The sequence below is a fragment of the Lathyrus oleraceus genome, chromosome 6 (genome assembly GCF_024323335.1).
Source record: "Lathyrus oleraceus cultivar Zhongwan6 chromosome 6, CAAS_Psat_ZW6_1.0, whole genome shotgun sequence".
Taxonomy (NCBI): domain Eukaryota; kingdom Viridiplantae; phylum Streptophyta; class Magnoliopsida; order Fabales; family Fabaceae; genus Lathyrus; species Lathyrus oleraceus.
The window spans coordinates 1,824,293-1,844,977 of NC_066584.1; the positions used below are offsets into that span (position 1 = coordinate 1,824,293).

General features: G+C 38.8%; 1 protein-coding gene across 1 annotated transcript; it reads left to right on the forward strand.

Moving 5' to 3' along the window:
- Positions 1–13,289: 13,289 nt before the first annotated feature.
- Positions 13,290–18,779, forward strand: LOC127093452 (uncharacterized). Its single transcript, XM_051032379.1, has 2 exons — positions 13,290–13,555; positions 15,373–18,779. Exon 2 carries the CDS (start codon positions 15,437–15,439, stop codon positions 18,452–18,454), a length of 3,018 nt encoding a protein of 1,005 aa, XP_050888336.1. The 5' UTR covers positions 13,290–13,555; positions 15,373–15,436; the 3' UTR covers positions 18,455–18,779.
- The last annotated feature ends 1,906 nt before the right edge of the window (positions 18,780–20,685 follow it).

Here is a 20,685-nt window from a genome sequence, read left to right on the forward strand (position 1 = left end):
TATATTGACGGGTGAACATGTTGAAAGTGGTATTCGAAGTGGAAAGATACAGGCAGCTACCTCCGCAAGCACCAGAAAGACCCATTAGGGAAAGAATGAGTCAAATGATGTGTATGGTGAAAGGAGTCATAACAAGAAAAGACGTGACCATACCATCGGAGCAGTTACAATTGCAGCCCCGCCAGCTCAAAACTTCCAGCACAGACAAGACAGGCCAAGAAGGCAGTTTACCAAGATCAATATGACTTTAGCACAAGCACTGCAGGGTATGCTGAAGGCGAATTTAATTACCCTCAGAGGCCCTCCTGCGAATGTCAACACTACTTCTCCTCGTTATAATCCCAATGCCAGGTGTGCATATCACTCCGATAGCCCCGGGCATGATACAAACGATTGTTGGTTGTTGAAGAATAAAATTCAGGATATGATCGACACGGGAGAAATTGAATTTGATCCTCCGGAGACTCCTAATGTCATCACTGCTCCTATGCCTAACCATGACAAGACTGTTAATTCTATGAATGACAATTCTCACATTGCTAATGTGGCAGACTTAACATCTCCTCTCCTGATCATCAAGAAGAATTTATTGCAAGCTGGTTTATTTCCAGGTTGTGCTGAAAGTTGCGATCTTTGTGTACTTCGACCCAACGAGTGCTTGAAGTTGAGGAATGGTATTCAACGGCTGATGGACGATCGTACAATTCTCTTCGAAAAGATTCCTAAGGTGGAAAACCCTGTGGAAGAAATATCTGTGATTGTCAGGTCCAAAGGTCCAGTGAAGATTACCGCTACTAGAGTACCTGTGAAGATTACTGCTGAGCCCAAGGTAGCTTTCCTAATCATTACTGCACCTGGCCCAGTACCGTATTCCTCAAGCAAAGCCATTCCGTGGAATTATGGAGGTGATATTTACATCCATGGCGTGAAGCAAGTTGGTAATTCTGCTAATCCTAACGACATTATTGGGACTAGTAAAGTTACTCGAAGTGGAAGGATCTTCTCTCCAGAAATCTCGCATCCCGCCCCTGAAACCCGAGGAAAGGAACCAGTTAACCCTTCTCAGTCAGGGACACCCGTCGAAGTTACTACTGAAGATGTTGCCAAACAAGAAATGGAAGAAATGCTGAAAATCATCCGCAAGAGTGATTTTGATGTGGTAGAACAGCTGGGGCATACTCCGTCTAAGATCTCGATGTTATCCTTGTTATTATCTTCTGAATCTCATGCCAATGCATTGATAAAATTCCTGAAGACTGCTCATGTACCTCAGGAGACATCCGTCGATCAGTTCGAAAACTATGTTGCTCACCTGGCTGTTGACAATGGCCTAGGCTTTTCTGATGCTGACCTGACACCAGCAGGAAAGAATCACAATAAAGCTCTGCATATCTCCATTGAGTGTAAGGGGATCACTTTGTCTCATGTGTTGATCGATAATGGCTCTTCTTTGAATGTACTACCGAAAGCCGTGCTCGATAAACTTGACTGTAAAAGCATTGAACTGAAGCCTAGTGACATTGTGGTGCGTGCTTACGATGGTGCGAAGAGTGTTGTCCATGGTGAAGTGGTTCTCCCTATCAAGATAGGACCTCAAGTCTTCAACACTATCTTTCACGTAATGAACATTCGTTCTGCCTATTCCTGCTTGCTGGGACGCCCTTGGATTCATGGGGCAAGTGTTGTAGCTTCATCTCTCCATCAAAAGCTGAGGTATCCAATAGAGGGTAAGATTGTCACTGTGTGTGGAGAAGAAGAATATATTGTCAGTAGTGTGCAGGCCTTCAGATACGTCGAGATGGATGGTGAATTCTTTGAGACTCCTTCTCAGTCATTTGAAGTAGTTCCTCCGACCAGCCCTGTCCTTAAGCCAACTCCCCTTGTGCCCAAGGTTATTCGTGCTCCTCCTGCCATGATTTCTCTGAAAGATGCTCAAGCCGTGGTTGAAAACGGTGGTCGTACTGGTTGGGGTCAACTGATCAACGTACCATACAAGTCTAACAAGTCTGGTCTGGGATTTAACTCTGAAAGGGTGGTCAAAGATCAGATTAATGCTGTAGTAGATGCTGATAGCGATTGCGACATGGATAGCTGGATTTTCCCAACAATTGGTGACGGACTCAATAATTGGAAGGCTGAAGACACTATCCCGATTTCCTTTAGTCAGGAGTAATTGTTATTGTCTGTTTTATTGTTGCAAAAATTTTTAGTTTTACAATTGAACTTCTTAAAGCATTGTGTCTATGCCCGAGGCACAATAGCTAATTTGTTAAGGGTTTTGTCATTTTCATAAGCATATTCACATTCAATAAATCAATGGACTTTTTGCATTCAAATATTGCGCTCTCTATCTTTCCTGTCATCTTCCGAAAAAGCTATGTTTTCTTACACACACTCACGTAACGAATTGCAGATCCATACCCACTCTGGATCCTGTTGATAATAGTTCTACTATTGATCATTATGACTTTGAAAATCTGATCTACCAAGCCGAGGATGGAAGTGAGGAAGATTGTGAAGTACCTGGAGAACTTGCCAGACTGGTACTGCAAGAAGAGAAGACTATACAGCCGCATGAAGAGTCAATCGAAATTGTAAACCTGGGTACTAAAGTGGACAAGAAAGAAGTCAAAATAGGAGCAGGCTTGGAAAACAGTATTAAAGAAAGATTGATTCAGATGTTACATGACTATGTAGAGATTTTTGCTTGGTCTTATGAAGACATGCCAGGATTGGATACTGATATAGTAGTGCATCGTTTGCCAACGAAGGAAGATTGTCGTCCTGTTAAGCAAAAGGTTCGCCGCATGCGTCCTGAAATGTCTGAGAAAATCAAAGCCGAGGTTATGAAACAATTTGATGCAGGTTTTCTGGCTGTTACTTCTTATCCTCAATGGGTTGCTAATGTGGTACCGGTACCGAAGAAGGATGGTAAGGTGCGAATGTGCGTCGATTACAGAGATTTGAATAAAGCGAGTCCCAAAGATGACTTTCCACTCCCGCACATTGATGTTCTGGTAGACAATACCGCTCAACACAAAGTATTCTCCTTCATGGATGGATTCTCGGGTTATAACCAGATTAAGATGGCACCTGAAGACATGGAGAAAACTATGTTTGTGACGCAATGGGGCACTTTCTGTTACAAAGTAATGTCATTCGGTTTAAAGAACGCCGGGGCAACGTACCAGCGTGCTATGGTGGTTTTGTTCCATGATATGATTCATCATGAAATAGAAGTATATGTGGATGACATGATAGCCAGATCTCATACTAAGAAGAACATCTCGATCATTTGTACAAATTGTTTGAGAGGTTGAAGAAATACAAGCTGAGATTGAACCCGAACAAATGCACCTTTGGAGTAAGATCCGGTAAACTTTTGGGATTTATTGTCAGTGGTAAAGGAATTGAGGTTGACCCAGCTAAGGTGAGAGCTATCCAAGAAATGCCAGTGCCCCGTACAGATAAGGAAGTCAGAGGTTTCTTGGGACGTTTGAATTACATCGCCCGGTTTATCTCCCATTTAACTGCTACCTGCAAACCCATCTTCAAACTACTGAGGAAGAATCAAGAGATGATATGGAATGATGAATGTCAAGAAGCTTTTGACAAAATCAAGAAGTATCTCCAGGAACCTCCGATCCTAATGCCACCAGTTGAAGGAAGACCTCTAATCATGTATTTGACTGTATTAGAAAATTCAATGGGGTGTGTGTTGGGGCAACATGACGAGTCTGGTCGAAAAGAGCATGCCATATACTACCTTAGCAAAAAGTTTACCGACTGTGAAACAAGATACTCACTGCTCGAGAGAACTTGCTGTGCTTTGGCCTGGGCTGCTCGCCGACTAAGACAATATATGTTGAATCATACCACTTTGTTGATTTCTAAGATGGATCCCATCAAATACATAATTGAGAAACCTGCCCTCTCCGGAAGAATAGCGAGATGGCAGATGATTTTAACAGAGTATGATATCCAGTATACTACCCAGAAAGCAATCAAAGGAAGCGTGCTAGCTGATCATTTGGCTCATCAAGCAGTGGATGATTACCAATCTATGAATTTTGAGTTCCCAGATGAGGATGTCATGCTTGTTACTGATTACGAAGAACCTGGACCAGATGAAGGACCCGAACTAGGATCCCGATGGACTATGGTTTTCGATGGATCTTCTAATGCGTTGGGTAATGGTGTTGGTGTTGTAATTATTTCTCCCAAGGGTTGCCATACGCCTTTCACTGCTAGACTATGTTTCGATTGTACCAACAATATGGCCGAGTATGAAGCATGTATTTTGGGACTCAGAGCTGCTATAGACCTGAGAATCAAGTTTTTGAGTGTGTACGGAGACTCAGCATTAGTAATCAGCCAGATCAAAGGAGAATGGGACACTAAACATCCGAATCTCATCCCTTATCGAGAGCGGGTGTTGACATTAATCCCATACTTTGAAAAGATTACATTCGAACATATTCCACGAGAAGAGAATCAGTTGGCAGACGCCTTGGCCACCATGTCATCTATGTTCAGAGTCAGATGGGACAATGAAGCTCCCAGGATCACCATTGAACGACTAGATGAACCAGCATATTGTTATGAACTTAACGCTGATGAAGTAGAAGAGAAACCTTGGTTCCACGAAGTAAAAAGATATTTAGAAGCTCGGGAATACCCTGAAGGGGCGTCCATCAATGACAAAAAATTCCTGAGGAAGTTCTCCGCTAAATTCTTTTTGAGTAATGGAATATTATACAAACGTAATCATGATTCGACTTTGCTTCGTTGTGTGGATAAAAAGGAAGCAGAAAAGATTATGGAAGACATGCATGACGGTATTTTTGGGACTCACTCTAGTGGACATACAATGGCCAAGAAGATTCTGAGATCAGGGTATTATTGGTCTACCATGGAAGCTGATTGCCACCATCACTCCAAAACTTGTCACAAGTGCCAGATCTATGCGGATAAAGTACATGTGCCTCCTGCTCCTTTAAACGTGTTGACATCCCCTTGGCCCTTTGCAATGTGGGGCATTGATATGATTGGGGAGATTAAACCTACTGCTTCTAACGGACATCGCTTCATTCTTGTTGCGATTGATTACTTTACAAAGTGGGTAGAGGCAGCCTCATTTGCTTCTGTTACCAAGAATGTGGTGGCACGGTTCATCAAGAATAGTCTTATTTGCCGATATGGCGTCCCTGAAAGAGTTATCACTGATAATGGCACTAATTTGAACAACAAGTTGATTACTGAACTCTGCACGCAATTCAAGATAAAACACCATAACTCTTCTCCGTACCGGCCAAAGATGAACGGCGCCGTGGAGGCTGCTAATAAGAATATCAAGAAGATCATACAAAAGATGACAGTAACGTACAAAGACTGGCATGAGATGTTACCATTTGCTCTTCATGGTTATCGCACTTCAGTACGCACTTCGACAGGGGCAACTCCTTTCTCTTTAGTCTATGGAATGGAAGCCGTCCTACCGGTAGAGGTTCAGATTCCCTCTCTAAGAATCATGAAAGAGACAGGTTTAGACGAGGATGAATGGATTCAGACTCGACTCGATCAGATAAATTTGATTGATGAAAAGAGACTGGCGGCTGTTTGTCATGGGCAGATATATCAGAAGCGCATGACCCAGGCATTCAACAAAAAGGTCAAGAGACGGGTGTATCAAATCGGCGACTTAGTTATCAAGCGTATCATTCTACCACAAGGTGATCCCAGGGGCAAATGGACTCCCACATACGAAGGGCCATTTGTAGTTAAGAAGGTATTCTCTGGTGGAGCCATGATACTTGCTACGATGGACGGCGAAGACTTCCCACATCCCGTGAACGCAGACATAGTCAAAAAATACTACGCATAAAAGAGACCCGCTAGGTCGACGTACCTAGGCAAAAGTAAGGGCATCCCGGCGAACCAAAAGGGTTCGGGCAAAAATTAGGGATAAACATATAAAAATGTACACCCGGCAAGTCAAAAACCTGAAAAGGCGGCTTGGGCAAAAAAGGGTATCCTGGTGGACTGAAAACCTGAAAAGGCGGTCCAAGCAAAAATTAGGGATTAAAAGTGTATGACTATGTCCCGTTCTCAGACAACTTTATCCAAGTTCAAGGGACTGAACAAGCCAATCAATTCTATCCGACAGCAGGAGATGAGACGCTTGAAGACATAATGACAGTAGTAGAATTAAAATCAACATGGCTTTTCCTTCATAGCTTTTCTTATGTTCTCGACAATTTCCTCTTACTAGGATCTCTGTCTCCATGTACACAAATTGCCTGTTTATAGACCCTCTTTCAAAATCAATATAATTTTATTTCCAAAAAGATGCTTTTGTTTTACTTTTTCTGTTTTGTTTGCATAAACATCCATTGATTTAATTTGAATTGATATGTGCATTTGAATATGATTGATGTGTACCAAAAATGCATGCATAAAATAGAAATAGCAATCACTACGAGACTTCAGGATCGAGGAGAAGGTCTAACCATGCTTTCCAATGAATCCGTTGCTAATTCTATTCCCCAGCAAAGCCAGTTATTCCCCAGAAGCAATTGGCATTACTAGACAAATTGGTCATCTCTTCCACCCCCAGCCAGGCTTCTGTTAAATATTTCTACCATCAGACAGAAATCAAGTATCCCTAGATGAGAAGGGGTCATCAATACAACTATCTCCAACCAGAAGATGGGGATTTATTTTCCCCAGGGGGTCGCCAAAAAAAAACTTTTCAGACGCATAATTCATTCATTACATCATTTCACAGCATCCGCATGCATACATCGTTCGCATTTATTTTCATAAACATAAAATATCTCATGCATCGTGACATGGCATGAGACTAACTTTGTTTTTCAGGTTAATTATCCTCCTAATACAGTCAAAACAAAGGTCCATTCAGACGGACATCTTTATCAATTACATTCAGGATTCAACTACATCTCTCAGATATAATCCATATGAACATTCATTCTACAAACACTCGGATATCCTCCTAATGGTGGCATCTTTAAGCCCATCCCAGATATTCATTGCAAATACAACATATACGAATACTATCAGACATAGCCTAGCGTACGGTTCATTCTGACTCAGCTCAATATATGACTCCTTCAACTCAGATACGATCTAACGTACGATCCATTCTGACCTTCAACTACTCCAATGCGGTCTAGCATACGACCCATTTGGACCCTCAAATCCTCAAATACTGCCTAGCGTACGGTACATTCCGGGGTGTAGTCTAGCGTACGACTACTTTCTTCTTCAGATACAGCCTAACGTACGGCTCATTTTGCAACTCCAATACGGTCTAGCGTACGACCCATTTGGACCTTCAAATCCTCAGATACTGCCTAGCGTACGGTACATTCCGGGGTGTAGTCTAGCGTACGACTACTTTCTTCTTCAGATACAGCCTAACGTACGGCTCATTCTGCAACTCCAATACGGTCTAGCGTACGACCCATTTGGACCTTCAAATCCTCAGATACTGCCCAGCGTACGGTACATTCCGGGGTGTAGTCTAGCGTACGACTACTTTCTTCTTCAGATACAGCCTAACGTACGGCTCATTCTGCAACTCCAATACGGTCTAGCGTACGACCCATTTGGACCTTCAAATCCTCAGATACTGCCTAGCGTACGGTACATTCCGGGGTGTAGTCTAGCATACGACTACTTTCTTCTTCAGATACAGCCTAACGTACGACTCATTCTGCAACTCAGATACGATCTAGCGTACGATCCATTCTGATCTTGCATCCCCGACGAAGTCATCCGCCTAATGAACAACTCACTTTGCTATTCAGATACGGTCTAGCGTATGATCCATTCTGATCTCTTATCCCTAGCAACGTATAACACACTCTGACTCCCCGGCGAAGTCGACAGCCTAATGGATGACTCACTATATGGTCTAGCGTATAACCCGGTATGACACCCATGTCTTCAGATATCATCTAATGTACGACGCACTCTGAAGCCCCTCTTCATCAAGACTAACATCCTGGATGGCATCTTTAAGCCCATCTTCATCAAGACAAACTTTTAATTAACAAGTGCAAATTTTTGGGGCATTCTAGTGTTCAATAATCTTCCACCTCCAGACCACGAATGGCGTACACACCATTCTAACTCTTTCGGTCAAAGAATATTGAACAGGGGCAGCTGTCATACCCCAAAATTCGCCCGTTAATTTTGCAAGACTTTTTTGAGGCACCCCAACTTATTTTCCAAGGCATTGACCTTAAAGGAACCAAAACCCAGCTCGCAGATGGCCAAATCCAGAAAATGGCCCAAACTGGCATGCTCGCTAGGCGAGCAAATCCTTCGCCTAGCGAACCCTTCGCTAAAATACTCGCCTAGCGAAGCTTGCGAATACCAGAAAATTCTGGGCTTCATTCTGAGCCCATTAGGTCACAATAAACCATTATAAATACCAACATTTCAGTCAGAAAGGGGGAAACAGAAGGAGACGAACTGGAACCCTAGCAATCAAACCTTGGAGGCTAACCAAGAGGATTCAGAGCAACCCTGAAGGAAACCCTGAAGGCAACTCATCTGCCCAAAAAGTTACCTCCGCTCAACTCAATCCGATACCAAAAGTGACCTGCCAATTCAACGTTGCAATTCGATTGCAAACAGGTTTGCGCATCACTATTGTTTTATGCTTCCAATCTGTAATCTCTGAATACATAATGCATCATGATTGAATTTCTGGATATGTAATTAGAGTTTGCATGTGAGTTTAAATGTGCCTGAATATCCTGAATGTTTGACCATGTTATTTCTGTAATTGAATGCCATAGGGCGTGTATCATGCTGAGATCGTACTGTTCTGGAATTCAAAACCCGCAGCCGCTCGCTAGCACATCGCTAAGCGAGCATGTAGCTAGCATTCGCTAAGCCTTCGCTAGGCGAGGTGTAACACCCCGATAAAAATAAGATAATTATTTAATTTAAGTTAATATTATATTTATTAATTTAATTAAATAATTGGAATTATTGGATTATTATTATTATTATTATTATTGGAATAATAATTATTGGAAAATATATATAAGTTGGAAATAAGAAAAAGAGTCCCATTTGGTAAAGAAAGGGTTTCACGTGAAAAGCAGAGAAGCGTCTGAAAAGAGGAAAAGGGCAAAGAGACAGAGCAAGAGGAAGAAGGTTGGAGAAGAGAAAAGCTTGAAGCTTAAAGATTCGCCGGATTAACTCAGGTAAGGGGGGTTTATCGTCGTTTAATGGGTATTATGGGTTAACATGTAATGGGTAGTGATGAACCGTTGATTTGACCCTAATTGGGATGTTGAATGCTGAAAAATTGTGTTGGATAAGTTGTGTTAAAACTGAAATTGAATCTGTAATTGGATGGGTAGTGATTTTCCGAAAACGTAGCTTCTTACGGAATTGGAATCGGAGGTCCGGAAGTCCTCCAACGGCGGAAAATGCGGAGAATTCTGCATTCTGCTTCGTGTTAGCGCAGGAACAGCTTTCTGTCTTGCGTTAACCGGTTAACCCAGGGTGTTAACCGGTTAACACTGTTATGAATTGTGAAAAATTGCTGTTTTGTCTGCGTTAACTGGTTAACCCAGGGTGTTAACCGGTTAACACTGTTGTGATTTCTGAGAAATTGCTGTTCTGTCTGCGTTAACCGGTTAACCCAGGGCGTTAACCGGTTAACACTGTTAAAATTGGCCAGGAAGCGTGTTCTGTCCTGCGTTAACCGGTTAACCCAGGGCGTTAACCGGTTAACACTGTTGGAAATTGGAAAAATTGATATTTTAATGTTGTGAACATAATTGGTGATTGGCCTATATCGGTGTGTGATATAGTAGAGATTATTTCCCGTTGTTTTGAGTAGGATAGGTATTAGTAGAGTGTGCTAATACTGTGACTGAATTATTTGGCATGACATAATATGATTATGTGATAAATATGCTGATGATGTGTGAAAATATGCATAATGTTGTGAATATATATATTATGTATGTAATTGTGGATGGACTGTTTTATGGCTTAGAGTGTGAGCATATGTCCATTGTGGATTGTTGTTGATGTTGCATGCTAGGTGATTTGGCATAGCATAATGTGGCCTTTATGGTGGTAGCTAATTCCCATGGTGAGGAATTAGTGATGTTAGTCATTTTGGACTGTTGTTGATGTTTGCATGCTAGGTGATTAGCGTGTATAGCATGACCCTTGGGGTGGTAGCTAATTCCCATGGTGAGGAATTAGTGATGTGAGTCACTAGGTCTCAAATGAGTGGGACTAGTGAGCTTGGTAGCCGTACCTGGATTTGGTCGGTGAAGTTGAACTATATGTTCACGAATAGTCGATACCGCATGCATGGAGTCTCGTTGCATAATGTATGTATGGCGTATAATATGAATGGATGTATTCCAATATTATACGTGTGTTTTGTGTTGGTGTTGAGTATGAATTGAGATTATACGTGTGCTTTATGTTGGTGTTGAGTATGATGTTTGAGTTGATGTGTCGTTACTGAATGTGTGTTATGATTAGGGTGATGAAATGTGTTAAATTACTTAACATTGCATGATATTTTATAATGCTTATTATATCGATTGAGGAACTCACCCTTACAACTATTTTTCAGGTAACGAGCAGTGATTGAGTAGGAGCTAGTGCTTGAAGTCTAGTGTAGTTCCTTAGTGGGTCATGCTCTGGTAGATGTAACATCGGGATGGGATGTTTTAAATGTTTTATTGTTGGTTGTGAACCAGTTTACATGTAATATGCTACATGTTTTGCATGATTGATTTAATCTCTATCCGATGCGTATTGTGCAAATGCTTTATGTTTTGAATTAATAAAAGAGCATGACAGTTATCATGGTGAATGGTGTGAAGTAATTGTGTGACACCCTTAATTGCATATTTACTCTGATTGATATATGTTGTTATTTTAATTAAACTTTTGGGGTATTTTAGAAGGGTGTTACACGAGGCAGAGGCGAACGTGACAGTCGCTAATATTTTGGCTGTTCTGTTCTATGCTTATCTGATTTGTTCTATTTTAATCATGTGTTATTTTGCCTGACATTCCTACTCCTGTGTTTCTTTTGCGGTGTAATCCTCGATTGCACCCCAATTTGGTATTCTGACCTGTTTGCTGAATATTGTAAGGACTCACATACTCCCGAAGAGGGTAGCTTGCTAGGTATCCCACTTTATTTGTGGGATACCCTTGTGGAGATTCATCCTATTTACTTAATTGATTTTAATGTAGAGATTCATCCTATTTATTTAATTGATTTTAATGTGGAGATTCCTCCTAATTACTTGATTAATATGGACCTAATTACCTAATTGATTACAACTACCTAATCGATCGTAAAATATTGCCGTTGAATATGTGATCTTGGACCTCTCTTGTTGCCTTACGATATTATGGCATTATGGTCATGTCCCGCGAATGTGGGGATACACTTAGCAAAGACCCTTCGGTTAAATCATCATGTCCCTATAAAATAAATCATAGTCCCTCTGATGTTGCCTGCGAATATATGATTTTGCCCCTCGATGACCCTTCGTTGTAGCCTACGGTTAAATGATGATCGTCCCTTCGAATGCTAAGGTATCCTTACAAATGTTGCCTTTAATGACCAATCGATGACCCTACGATAACCCTTTTACATCCAAAGGATAAAACTACTTACTTCTTAATAGTAAGGACAGTTTTACCCTCATAAGGATAGGAAATGCCCATAAAGGCCTTGGCTAGGTATAACCCTTAATTGCTGGCTCACCACCTAAAACATTTTTCACACCCCACACCTTTCAAAACATCTTGAGAAAATCACCACTTGGTATACATTCATACTAGAATCATTACCGAGTTATATTTTTCTAAGTAACTTTCAAAACTAAACGAGATAACCACTTTGTATACATTCATACAAGAATCATTACAAAGTTAAATTCTCTTTTCAAAACATTTTTTAAGCAATTCACAAACATTTTTTTCAGACAAACATAAGTGATCCAGCAATTAAGAGCCCATGGATAACCATGGATCCAAAGGGTGCTAACACCTTCCCTTTGTATAATGTACCTCCCGAACCCAAAATCTAATTAAGGTCTTTCCTGTTCTTTTCCACCTTTCCTTATTGGATAAAAGAAAAGTCGGTGACGACTCTTGCTATCCGCGACATTTGCTTTCCAAAGCAAAAACACACCAAAGTCAGTTCACCGTATGACAATATGTCATATGAAACATGTCTTCCTTTTTCTATTGATGGTTGCTAGTATATATGATCTCACATGTCTTGTGTCTATAAAATCAATTGATTGGCCATTAAGACTCATGTCTCCTTGTCTGCATCAAACCAATTAATTAGAATAAAGTCCTCTGCTTCTTTTTCAAAGGCCAACCACTTATGCCTATTTATACTCCTCAAATGCTCTGTTTGTATGTTATAGTGCCTAAGTAAGAAGTAAGATATGTTTGCTCTGGACCAAATTGCTTGACTTGAGCCATTGAGTTGAACAACTTGGGCTTGCCCCGTGGAATGATTTAAAACTAACACGACCTCTATCAAGTTTGAGTTAACACCTGACCCAACTTACCAGATACACACAAATGAGATTCACAAGGGCAATATACTTTAAGTGATAGGTTGGATTGTACATAGTCCCTCAAGCATGAGGTCTGCAAGAGTAACATGCTTTAAGTGAGAGACTGAATTGTACACAATCCCTCAAGCATAAGGTCGTCAAGAGTAAGATGATTTAAGTGAAAAATCTGACCGTATACAATTACTCAAGCATGAGATAAGTAAAAGCAATATACTTTAAGTGAGAGACTTGATTGTATACACTCACTCAAACATGAGATTTGGAAAGACAAAATACTTTAAGTAAAACCAGATTATACACCATCACTCAATCATAAAATTTGCAAGAACAATATTACTTTAAATAAAACACCTATAAAAAACATTCTTACAATTAACATTTAAAATTCTTAAGAATCAAATTGATGTTTTACATATTTATTATCAAATATACCACCATATATACTTTTAATCAACATCAATAAAAATACCATATTTTTTTGTTAAAATAATTAAAATGTGAATTTAAATTTAAGTAAATACTAGTTAAATTGATTCTCATAATATATGTGTATAGATATGAAATGAATGAAATAGATATGAAAAGCTCACATCACATCATTCAGAAACAACTTATGGCGTCGCACGTGTTAATGCCCAACTTAAACCAAAGAGGAAATTCACATAAACAAAAAAATCAAATCAAATCAAAACCAAAATCGAATATTATTATTAGTATTTTCCAATATCATCAACAACAACAACAACTATTAACGTTGTTTCTTCGTTCCTCTTTCTCTTCATTCTTTTTCTTCTTCCAACATTCTTAAAAATACAAAACACAAATTTCAAACCCTTCACTCAGAACATTCTAGAATTCTTCAAAACCTAACACTGTCGAATTCTTCCTTTTGCCACATCAACCATAGCTAGGGTTTCGATTTGGTGAAGGTAAAATCAAACTCCACTCTTTCTTCTTTCTTTCTACCTCAATTTTATTTTCACTTTTTTTGTTAATTTTTCTTCTTCCTGATTTGCGTTTCTCTTACACATCTCAGCTTTTTCATTGTGATTTTTTTGTTGATTATTAACTTCATTCCTTTTTACATTTCGATACAACAATGATTTTTTTTGTTTTGTTTTGTTTTTTTAGGGTTTTTGTTATCTTCTATTATACATCAAATTTAGGGTTTTGCAATTGCTATTATTTTCCCCCTTGTTACTCTTGGTTGAAAATTAAGATTGCTGTTAGGTTTAATTTTTATGTGTTTTTTTTTAGTTTTGAATTTGTTCTTAATCGTGATTTGTTTGTTTGATTAATTTTAGTTAAACTATTACAAAATTTTGTTTGGGATTATTGTTTTGAATTTGATTCTGAATTGGCTGTTGTAAATTTGCAATGAAGAATTAATATTGATTCAGTGATCTTGATTGGAAAGTTACTGCCTTTTCATTATTTAATTGTGACTTGATACCTGCTCTTGAAGTGATTGTTAATCTTATTGCTGATAGATTTAGGTTTAGTTTTTTTTTATCTGAAGGTTTAGTTATATTTGTCAGTCATCAACATTGGACTTGATTTTTCTAAAGTTGTTTGGTATTAGGTAGTTTGTGTTTGCTAGCTCATAGGTTTGTTAAATCTGCTTAAAATATTTCCTTGAATTGGTTTTTATCCTTGAACTGATAGTGAAAACAATTCTAGGTTGATCTTTCAAACTTGTGTTCATTAATTCCACTCTTATCGATCCAAATCTGTTTAATATAAAATGGAAACAGAGAATCTTGGGGCGGGAGGGAGTAGGATTCTACATTCAATTGAAATAAATGTCATTAATGTTTATATTTGTTAATTAGAATTAAGATTCTGCAGTTGAGATGCTTCATAATCAATTTTGTCTTAGATATCGAAATGCTTCTCTGCTGTCACTGTAAAAGACTGGTTTTGAGATTTTTTGTGAGTAGAATTATATAGATTTGAATTAGAAGTAACCACTTACTTACATTTTATCTTCTGAGAACTCAATTTTCTCTTTAGAAGGTATAACTTATTTACGATAGAACAGGTTGCATCCGAATGCCAGTTAGTACTGTTATCATTTAAAGAAAGACTCATAGAAAACTATATTATATAACGTGCCAGAGTTTCTGATGTTAGTAAATGATTTTCATTAGTGAATCTGCAAGTATTTGTAGTTTACAATTTTTATAAATAACTCCTCTTTTGTATATTGCTTCTAAACAAAGAAAGACATTGATCATGTAGGCATACGGACTAGGTTCCAGGGGCAAGTGTTTGTTTGATATTTTAGATATGCTATAGGATGAGAGTAATTTGTTAGGTCTGGACATTGAAATGCTTTTCTTATTTTTTATCTTGTTTTGTGGCCATTATCCTTCACTTTGAATCTTTTTCTCTTATATTCTACGATACTTTAATTGAGGACCTTCTGTAGCTTTAGTTGTGGTTTACCCTTTGTTATTTACTACTTTATGTTATTTCTGGTGTCTTTAGACTATCATCAATGCTATCTGTTCTTGGTCTTAGTGTTGTCGATGGCGGATGACTCTCCATGACGGAGAGCCAAAATCGTGCCAAACCAGCCGCTTTGCTGCGCCATTATAGTGGATTATGGCGGAAAATCCTGCAATATCAGTCAATATTTACCTTTGCGGCGAGCCCAAAAACCGCCATGTATACATCCACCATATCGTGTATCTATTCTTTAAATGATATTTTTCACTTAAATCCCAAAAAATTATTGATGCAGGAAAAAGTTCTCCAGTGTAACAAAAGGACAGCTTCACACATTGAGAAAGCTTATGTGAGACAATATGACTCTCGAAGATTTCTTTACGTTGACTGAGATGAAAGACGGTCTCACAGCGCCTTCTCGAGTGCAGGAGTTGATCTCTATTATGAAGAAGGATCAAGACAGTGTTGTGAAAAGCACTGGTGATGCAATGAGACAGTGGGCTTCTGTTGCAAGCACTATTGCTGCTACAGAGAATAAAGATTGCCTTGATCTTTTTATTCAATTAGATGGACTGTGGTTCATCAATAGATGGTTAAGTGATGCTCAAAAAGTTGGTGCTGATACAAATGATGTCTTCATTGAAGAGTCGATTTCTGCTATGTTAGGAGCAGTTGAAAAGCTATATCTAGACAGCGGGAAGACAATTTCATCAGAAATTTGGGCCACTGCAAGTAACCTGCTTGTTCATTACAGCTCTAAGGTTCAAGATAGAGCAAGATTACTGTTTGACAAGTGGAAAGGAGTGGGAAATGGAGATACTGAATCTCATGATATGGATACTGGTCAAAGAAGCCATATGAGCGATAAGAATATCAATGTGGAAGGCCAGTTGACTTCAGTGAACGGGGCTAGTAATGAGAATGACCATGTGTCGCGACTTGAAGAGGGTGAGAATTCTATATTGAGAAGCTCAGATACTCAGGTACCAGATAAGGTTGCTAATGTAAAGAAAGAGAGTTCTGACAGTGTGCATCAATCCTCTGTAAGTTTGAATTGTGAAGATATCAGAGAGAGATCAAACCATCTTGCTACTGTTCAAGAAAATGCTCCTGTAAATGAAGGTGAGTTGACATCGGCTGGGATCTCTAACTTGCCTGTACTGAAACAAGGAGGTTTCAGAGAACAACCGGATGATTTGCAGTTAAATGACTTATCCATGAAGGAGAAGCAAGAGCTAAATGATATTGGCCCTCCAGAAAAATTAGGAGCACCAATAAATCCAAAGCCAGAACCTGTTTCTGTTGGGTCTATTGAAGCACCAGTTAAGTCTGTGCCTGTACCGGTAAGGCCTGAATCTTCTTTGGAACATAATGCTAAAAGCAATGAAGATGTTATGTGTGATAAAGTAATAGTTCCTTGTATCACGAGAACACCTGCCTCTGATAGAATGAGTGTGGTGGATGATGCCAGACCCACAAATTCTAGCAATACACAGCCATCCAAAGCGTCAGGAAAGGAAGAAAGCAAGAGCCAAGTTTCTAGTCAAGGCGAGGAGATCTCAAACGGCTCTGATTCTTTTAAGCAAAGAAGAGATCCCACAAGCCCCAACCTTATTGACAAGAGTTCTGACATGGAAGTTGACAGAGAATATGCTGGATCTGTAAAGGAAGACGAGGTCCAAGTTTCTGATCAAGATGATGATACCTCAAATAGTTCAGGTTCCTTAAAACAAAACGAAGGTTCCAGAAGCCCTAACATTGTTAACAAGACTTCTGACCTTGAACTTGACTATGGTATTGTTGATGCTTTACAAGTTGCCCGGCAGGTGGCTCAGGAAATCGAGAGAGAAGTCAATGACGCTTCTTCAGAGAAAATCTCAGAAGCTGGCAGCCCAGATTCTGTTGGCAAAAATGATGACCTTGCTTCTGCCTTACCTGAGGAGGTGTCATCCAGACAAAGCAACTCTGCTGAAGCATGTCCTGAGGAGAGGCGTATGAGTGTTTCAGATGATATCGTGGTTGAGCCAGAATGCCTCCCTGACTTGGAGTCATCGCAGTTGACTGAAGCAGCTCAAGATCCAGGAGGTAATTCAGAGAAAAGCCTTTGCACCTTTGATCTTAATGAAGAATACGGTTCTGATGATATGAATGTTTTTGCAAATACCATATCTGCAACACCAATACCTGTTGTCTCTGCTTCAAAACCTGCACAGACTTCAGGATTGCCAACAGCCCCGTTACAGTTTGAAGGAACACTTGGATGGAAAGGGTCGGCTGCCACCAGTGCCTTTCGTCCTGCATCACCTCGTAAGAATTCTGATAATCAGAAGAATGTTTCTGCTGGTGGGAACTCTGGTATTTTAAAACAGAGGCATGATTTTCTGGATTTTGATCTGAATGAGGCTGGGGGTGAAGAAGAATTGGTAAAACAAATTGGTGAATCTTCAGGCCTGCCTTCTGGGCAATCATCAGTGGAACATAGCCCTAAAAGATTTAAGAGGTTTGAATTAGATTTGAACAGTGTCGGTGATGATGCTGATGCTCAACCTTCAGATCAGAGGATAGAGGGGCAACTCTTTTTCGGAAGAAACGGCTATTGGAGCCCGTCGCCTGCATCATCATCGTCGTCAATGCAGCCTTCAGTTCGAAACATTGATTTGAATGATAGACCATACTTTCAAACTGATTTGGTGGACCAAGGGCCTACAAAATCTTCTTCAAGTATTGAAGCATATGGACTTTCCAAATCAGATGCCCCTGCAATATCTATAATGGGTGCCAAGGTGGAAGTCGGTAGAAGAGAACATGTTCCTCAGTTTTGGTCTTTGCCAAATGGCAAGGCTGTTGAGCCAGCAATAGATCTTACAATGATGCCAGGAGCAGCTGGCGTTTCAGGGATGGGCCCTGCGATATCCTACAATCATTCATCTTTTTTGGGATATAACGGACTGACATCAATGCCCCCTTTGTCTTTCTCGCCAGCCGCGTATGGTTCAGGTGGTGCAATTCCCTACATGGTGGACTCGAGAGGAGCTCCGGTTGTGCCTCAAGTTGGGGGATCTTCCTCAACCGTTCTGTCATCATACTCTCAGCCACCATATATCATGAATATGAACGGTACACAACTTGGATTAAATGGTGTTGGACCTTCCCGTCCCAACTTCGATCTTAACTCTGGCTTCTTGATTGATGGCGGGAATAGAGACGCATTAACTGCAAGGCCGTTTTTCTTTCCTGGTCAGAGCAGAGCTATGGAGGATAGGACCCTTCAACAATCCTCAAGTTCAGGGGTTGGTGGGAAAAGAAAAGAACCAGATGGTAGTTGCTGGGAAACCTATCCGTTCGGCTACAAACACCAGCAACCACCGTGGAAGTAGCTCTAATATATGTTTTTGTCTCTTCTGATCTGTTTGTTCATAGCTATAGCCTATCAATTGAAGCTTATATTATAGCCAATCCATTGAAATCCCTTATTAAGAGAAGAACAAGAACCAATAAAAAGGTGAAGGGTGATGGATGTTATATGATTCATATATTTATTGGCAAAGGAAGAAATTTAGGCTTTATTTCTGTTTTTTTTCTTCTTTTCTTTTCCTGCATTTTCATAGAAAGCCAGCACAGGCATAGAAAGCTTGTCATATGTAGCTGTAATTTGTGTTTCATGTCAAAGAAATTATAGGCATAGTATCATGTTTATCACCATCTGTGGTGCTTGAGTACATGGCCACAAATTTAGTTGATTTTAGTGAGTTTTCATTATCAAAGCAATAACCTGTAAAGAGAAAGCTTTTTGTTCAAAACTTTTCTTATATAAAATACAACCTAACTTGTGACAAATTGTTCTGGACAATTCATGATCTTAGTTATGTTTTGGTTTCATATCCAATCAATTATTGTTACCCCAAGTTTTCCCTATCTGTGCACTACTGTGTTGTTTTTTTTTCCTTGACCCAAGTTTTTGGACTATGATATTGTTTAACTATCAGAAAAAAGCATTTTCTATTTTAACTCAACTTGATAGTAATTTTTTTGATTAAAAAAAACTACATAAAATTTTGGTCAATTAACAAAACATGAGATCGGTCTCATAGTCGGTTTAAAGGGTCAAAGTTGTGTGGAAGCAGTGTAAAAAACTTTGATTATGATGAGTTTCAAAATCCCCCTAAAAAATTTGTAGCATTTATAAAAGCACTAATTCAAAATCTCTAATTACGTTGAATTTCCAATCTGGAGTATACTTTTAGAATAGTTTTGCTTCATGAAAATGATAGGATAAAATGCATTATTATATTCTAAATTTATTCTAGTGATTTGAAGAAAAATATCAGTAATTTTATCATAAGTTTAATTCAGTTTAAATTTAAAATAAATAATAGAACCAGCATACATTGGAATGATGTAAATATTCCTTAAAAATAGATTTTAAAACTCCTTTCAAAAGTATTTAACTTGCCACCATCTATTATACCTAACACTCTCAAAAAATTTAAAATTTTCAAATTACCCTTGTTATTATTTACCAACAAAATTTTGCTTTTCTTTCAAAATTTTCACTCTTATTAACATATAAAAAAACGGAATTTTTAATAGTTATTTTGAAATTTCCGATATACAATTTTTTCGTATTTTTGTAAATTCATGCATTTATATCGGAAATTTGAAAATTTCCGAGAAAAAATTCAGAAATTTTAAAATATCTGGTATCCCATATTGGAAGTTGTCAAAATTTTTGGAGAAAAATAAAAACTTTTGAAAATTTACAAATTTTCGATGTACTGAAAATTTTGAATATATTTAAAATTTTCGGTAATAGGGTATAAAACTATGGATTGTGAGAGAGGAGAAAATTATAAAAGAAAGAATACATCTGAAAGCAGTAAGTCCTCGGAGGGCATTTATAATATGAAAGTGAATTTCCTTTTAGGCTGAGATCTGCACCGTGTGGTAGTGGTTGGGAGGTGATGATTAGGTGTGAGTTGCACAATTATAAGCTATCTAAGGATTTAGAGGTCATGGCATATCGGATCGTCTAAAAGTTCATGAGAGACAGTTTGTGAATGACATGACGAAGTACAACATGACTCCACGGTACATAGTTTCTTCCTTAAAAGATAAAGATCCAGAAAATCTCATTAGTGTTACCCAAGTGTATAAAACTAGAGCTACATGCAATGCGAGCAAGAGAGGTCCATTGAAGGAAATGCAAATATTGTTGACTCTTATTTATAGAGAAAAATATATGTGATGGACAACAGATAAGGAAGAATCAAATGTTATTGCTGACATTGTTGAAAAGTATATCTTCGGCAAATATTTTTATATCGTATCCACAGAGATTGGTTAATATTACCGCCGTTCTATAATCCAAATGTTGTAAGTTTAGAAAGTAACAAGGTTGTTTTGGTTCAAAAGTTATCTTGTGAGTAAATATCACTAAAAACAATAAAATGGTTTTAATCTAATGTAAAAGCTTGGCAAGATTGGAGTTCACTATTTCAAATGCTCATGATTCCTTATGATAAATAAATAGATTCAAGATTATTGATGATGTTCAAGTATCCTCTCAAAGTCATTTATGTCTAAATGATATTGTGATAATCACTATATT

What these genes read in the sequence shown, in the direction of transcription:
- LOC127093452 (XM_051032379.1), top strand. Translation starts at nt 15,437, where the DNA reads ATGACTCTCGAAGATTTCTTTACGTTGACTGAGATGAAAGACGGTCTC.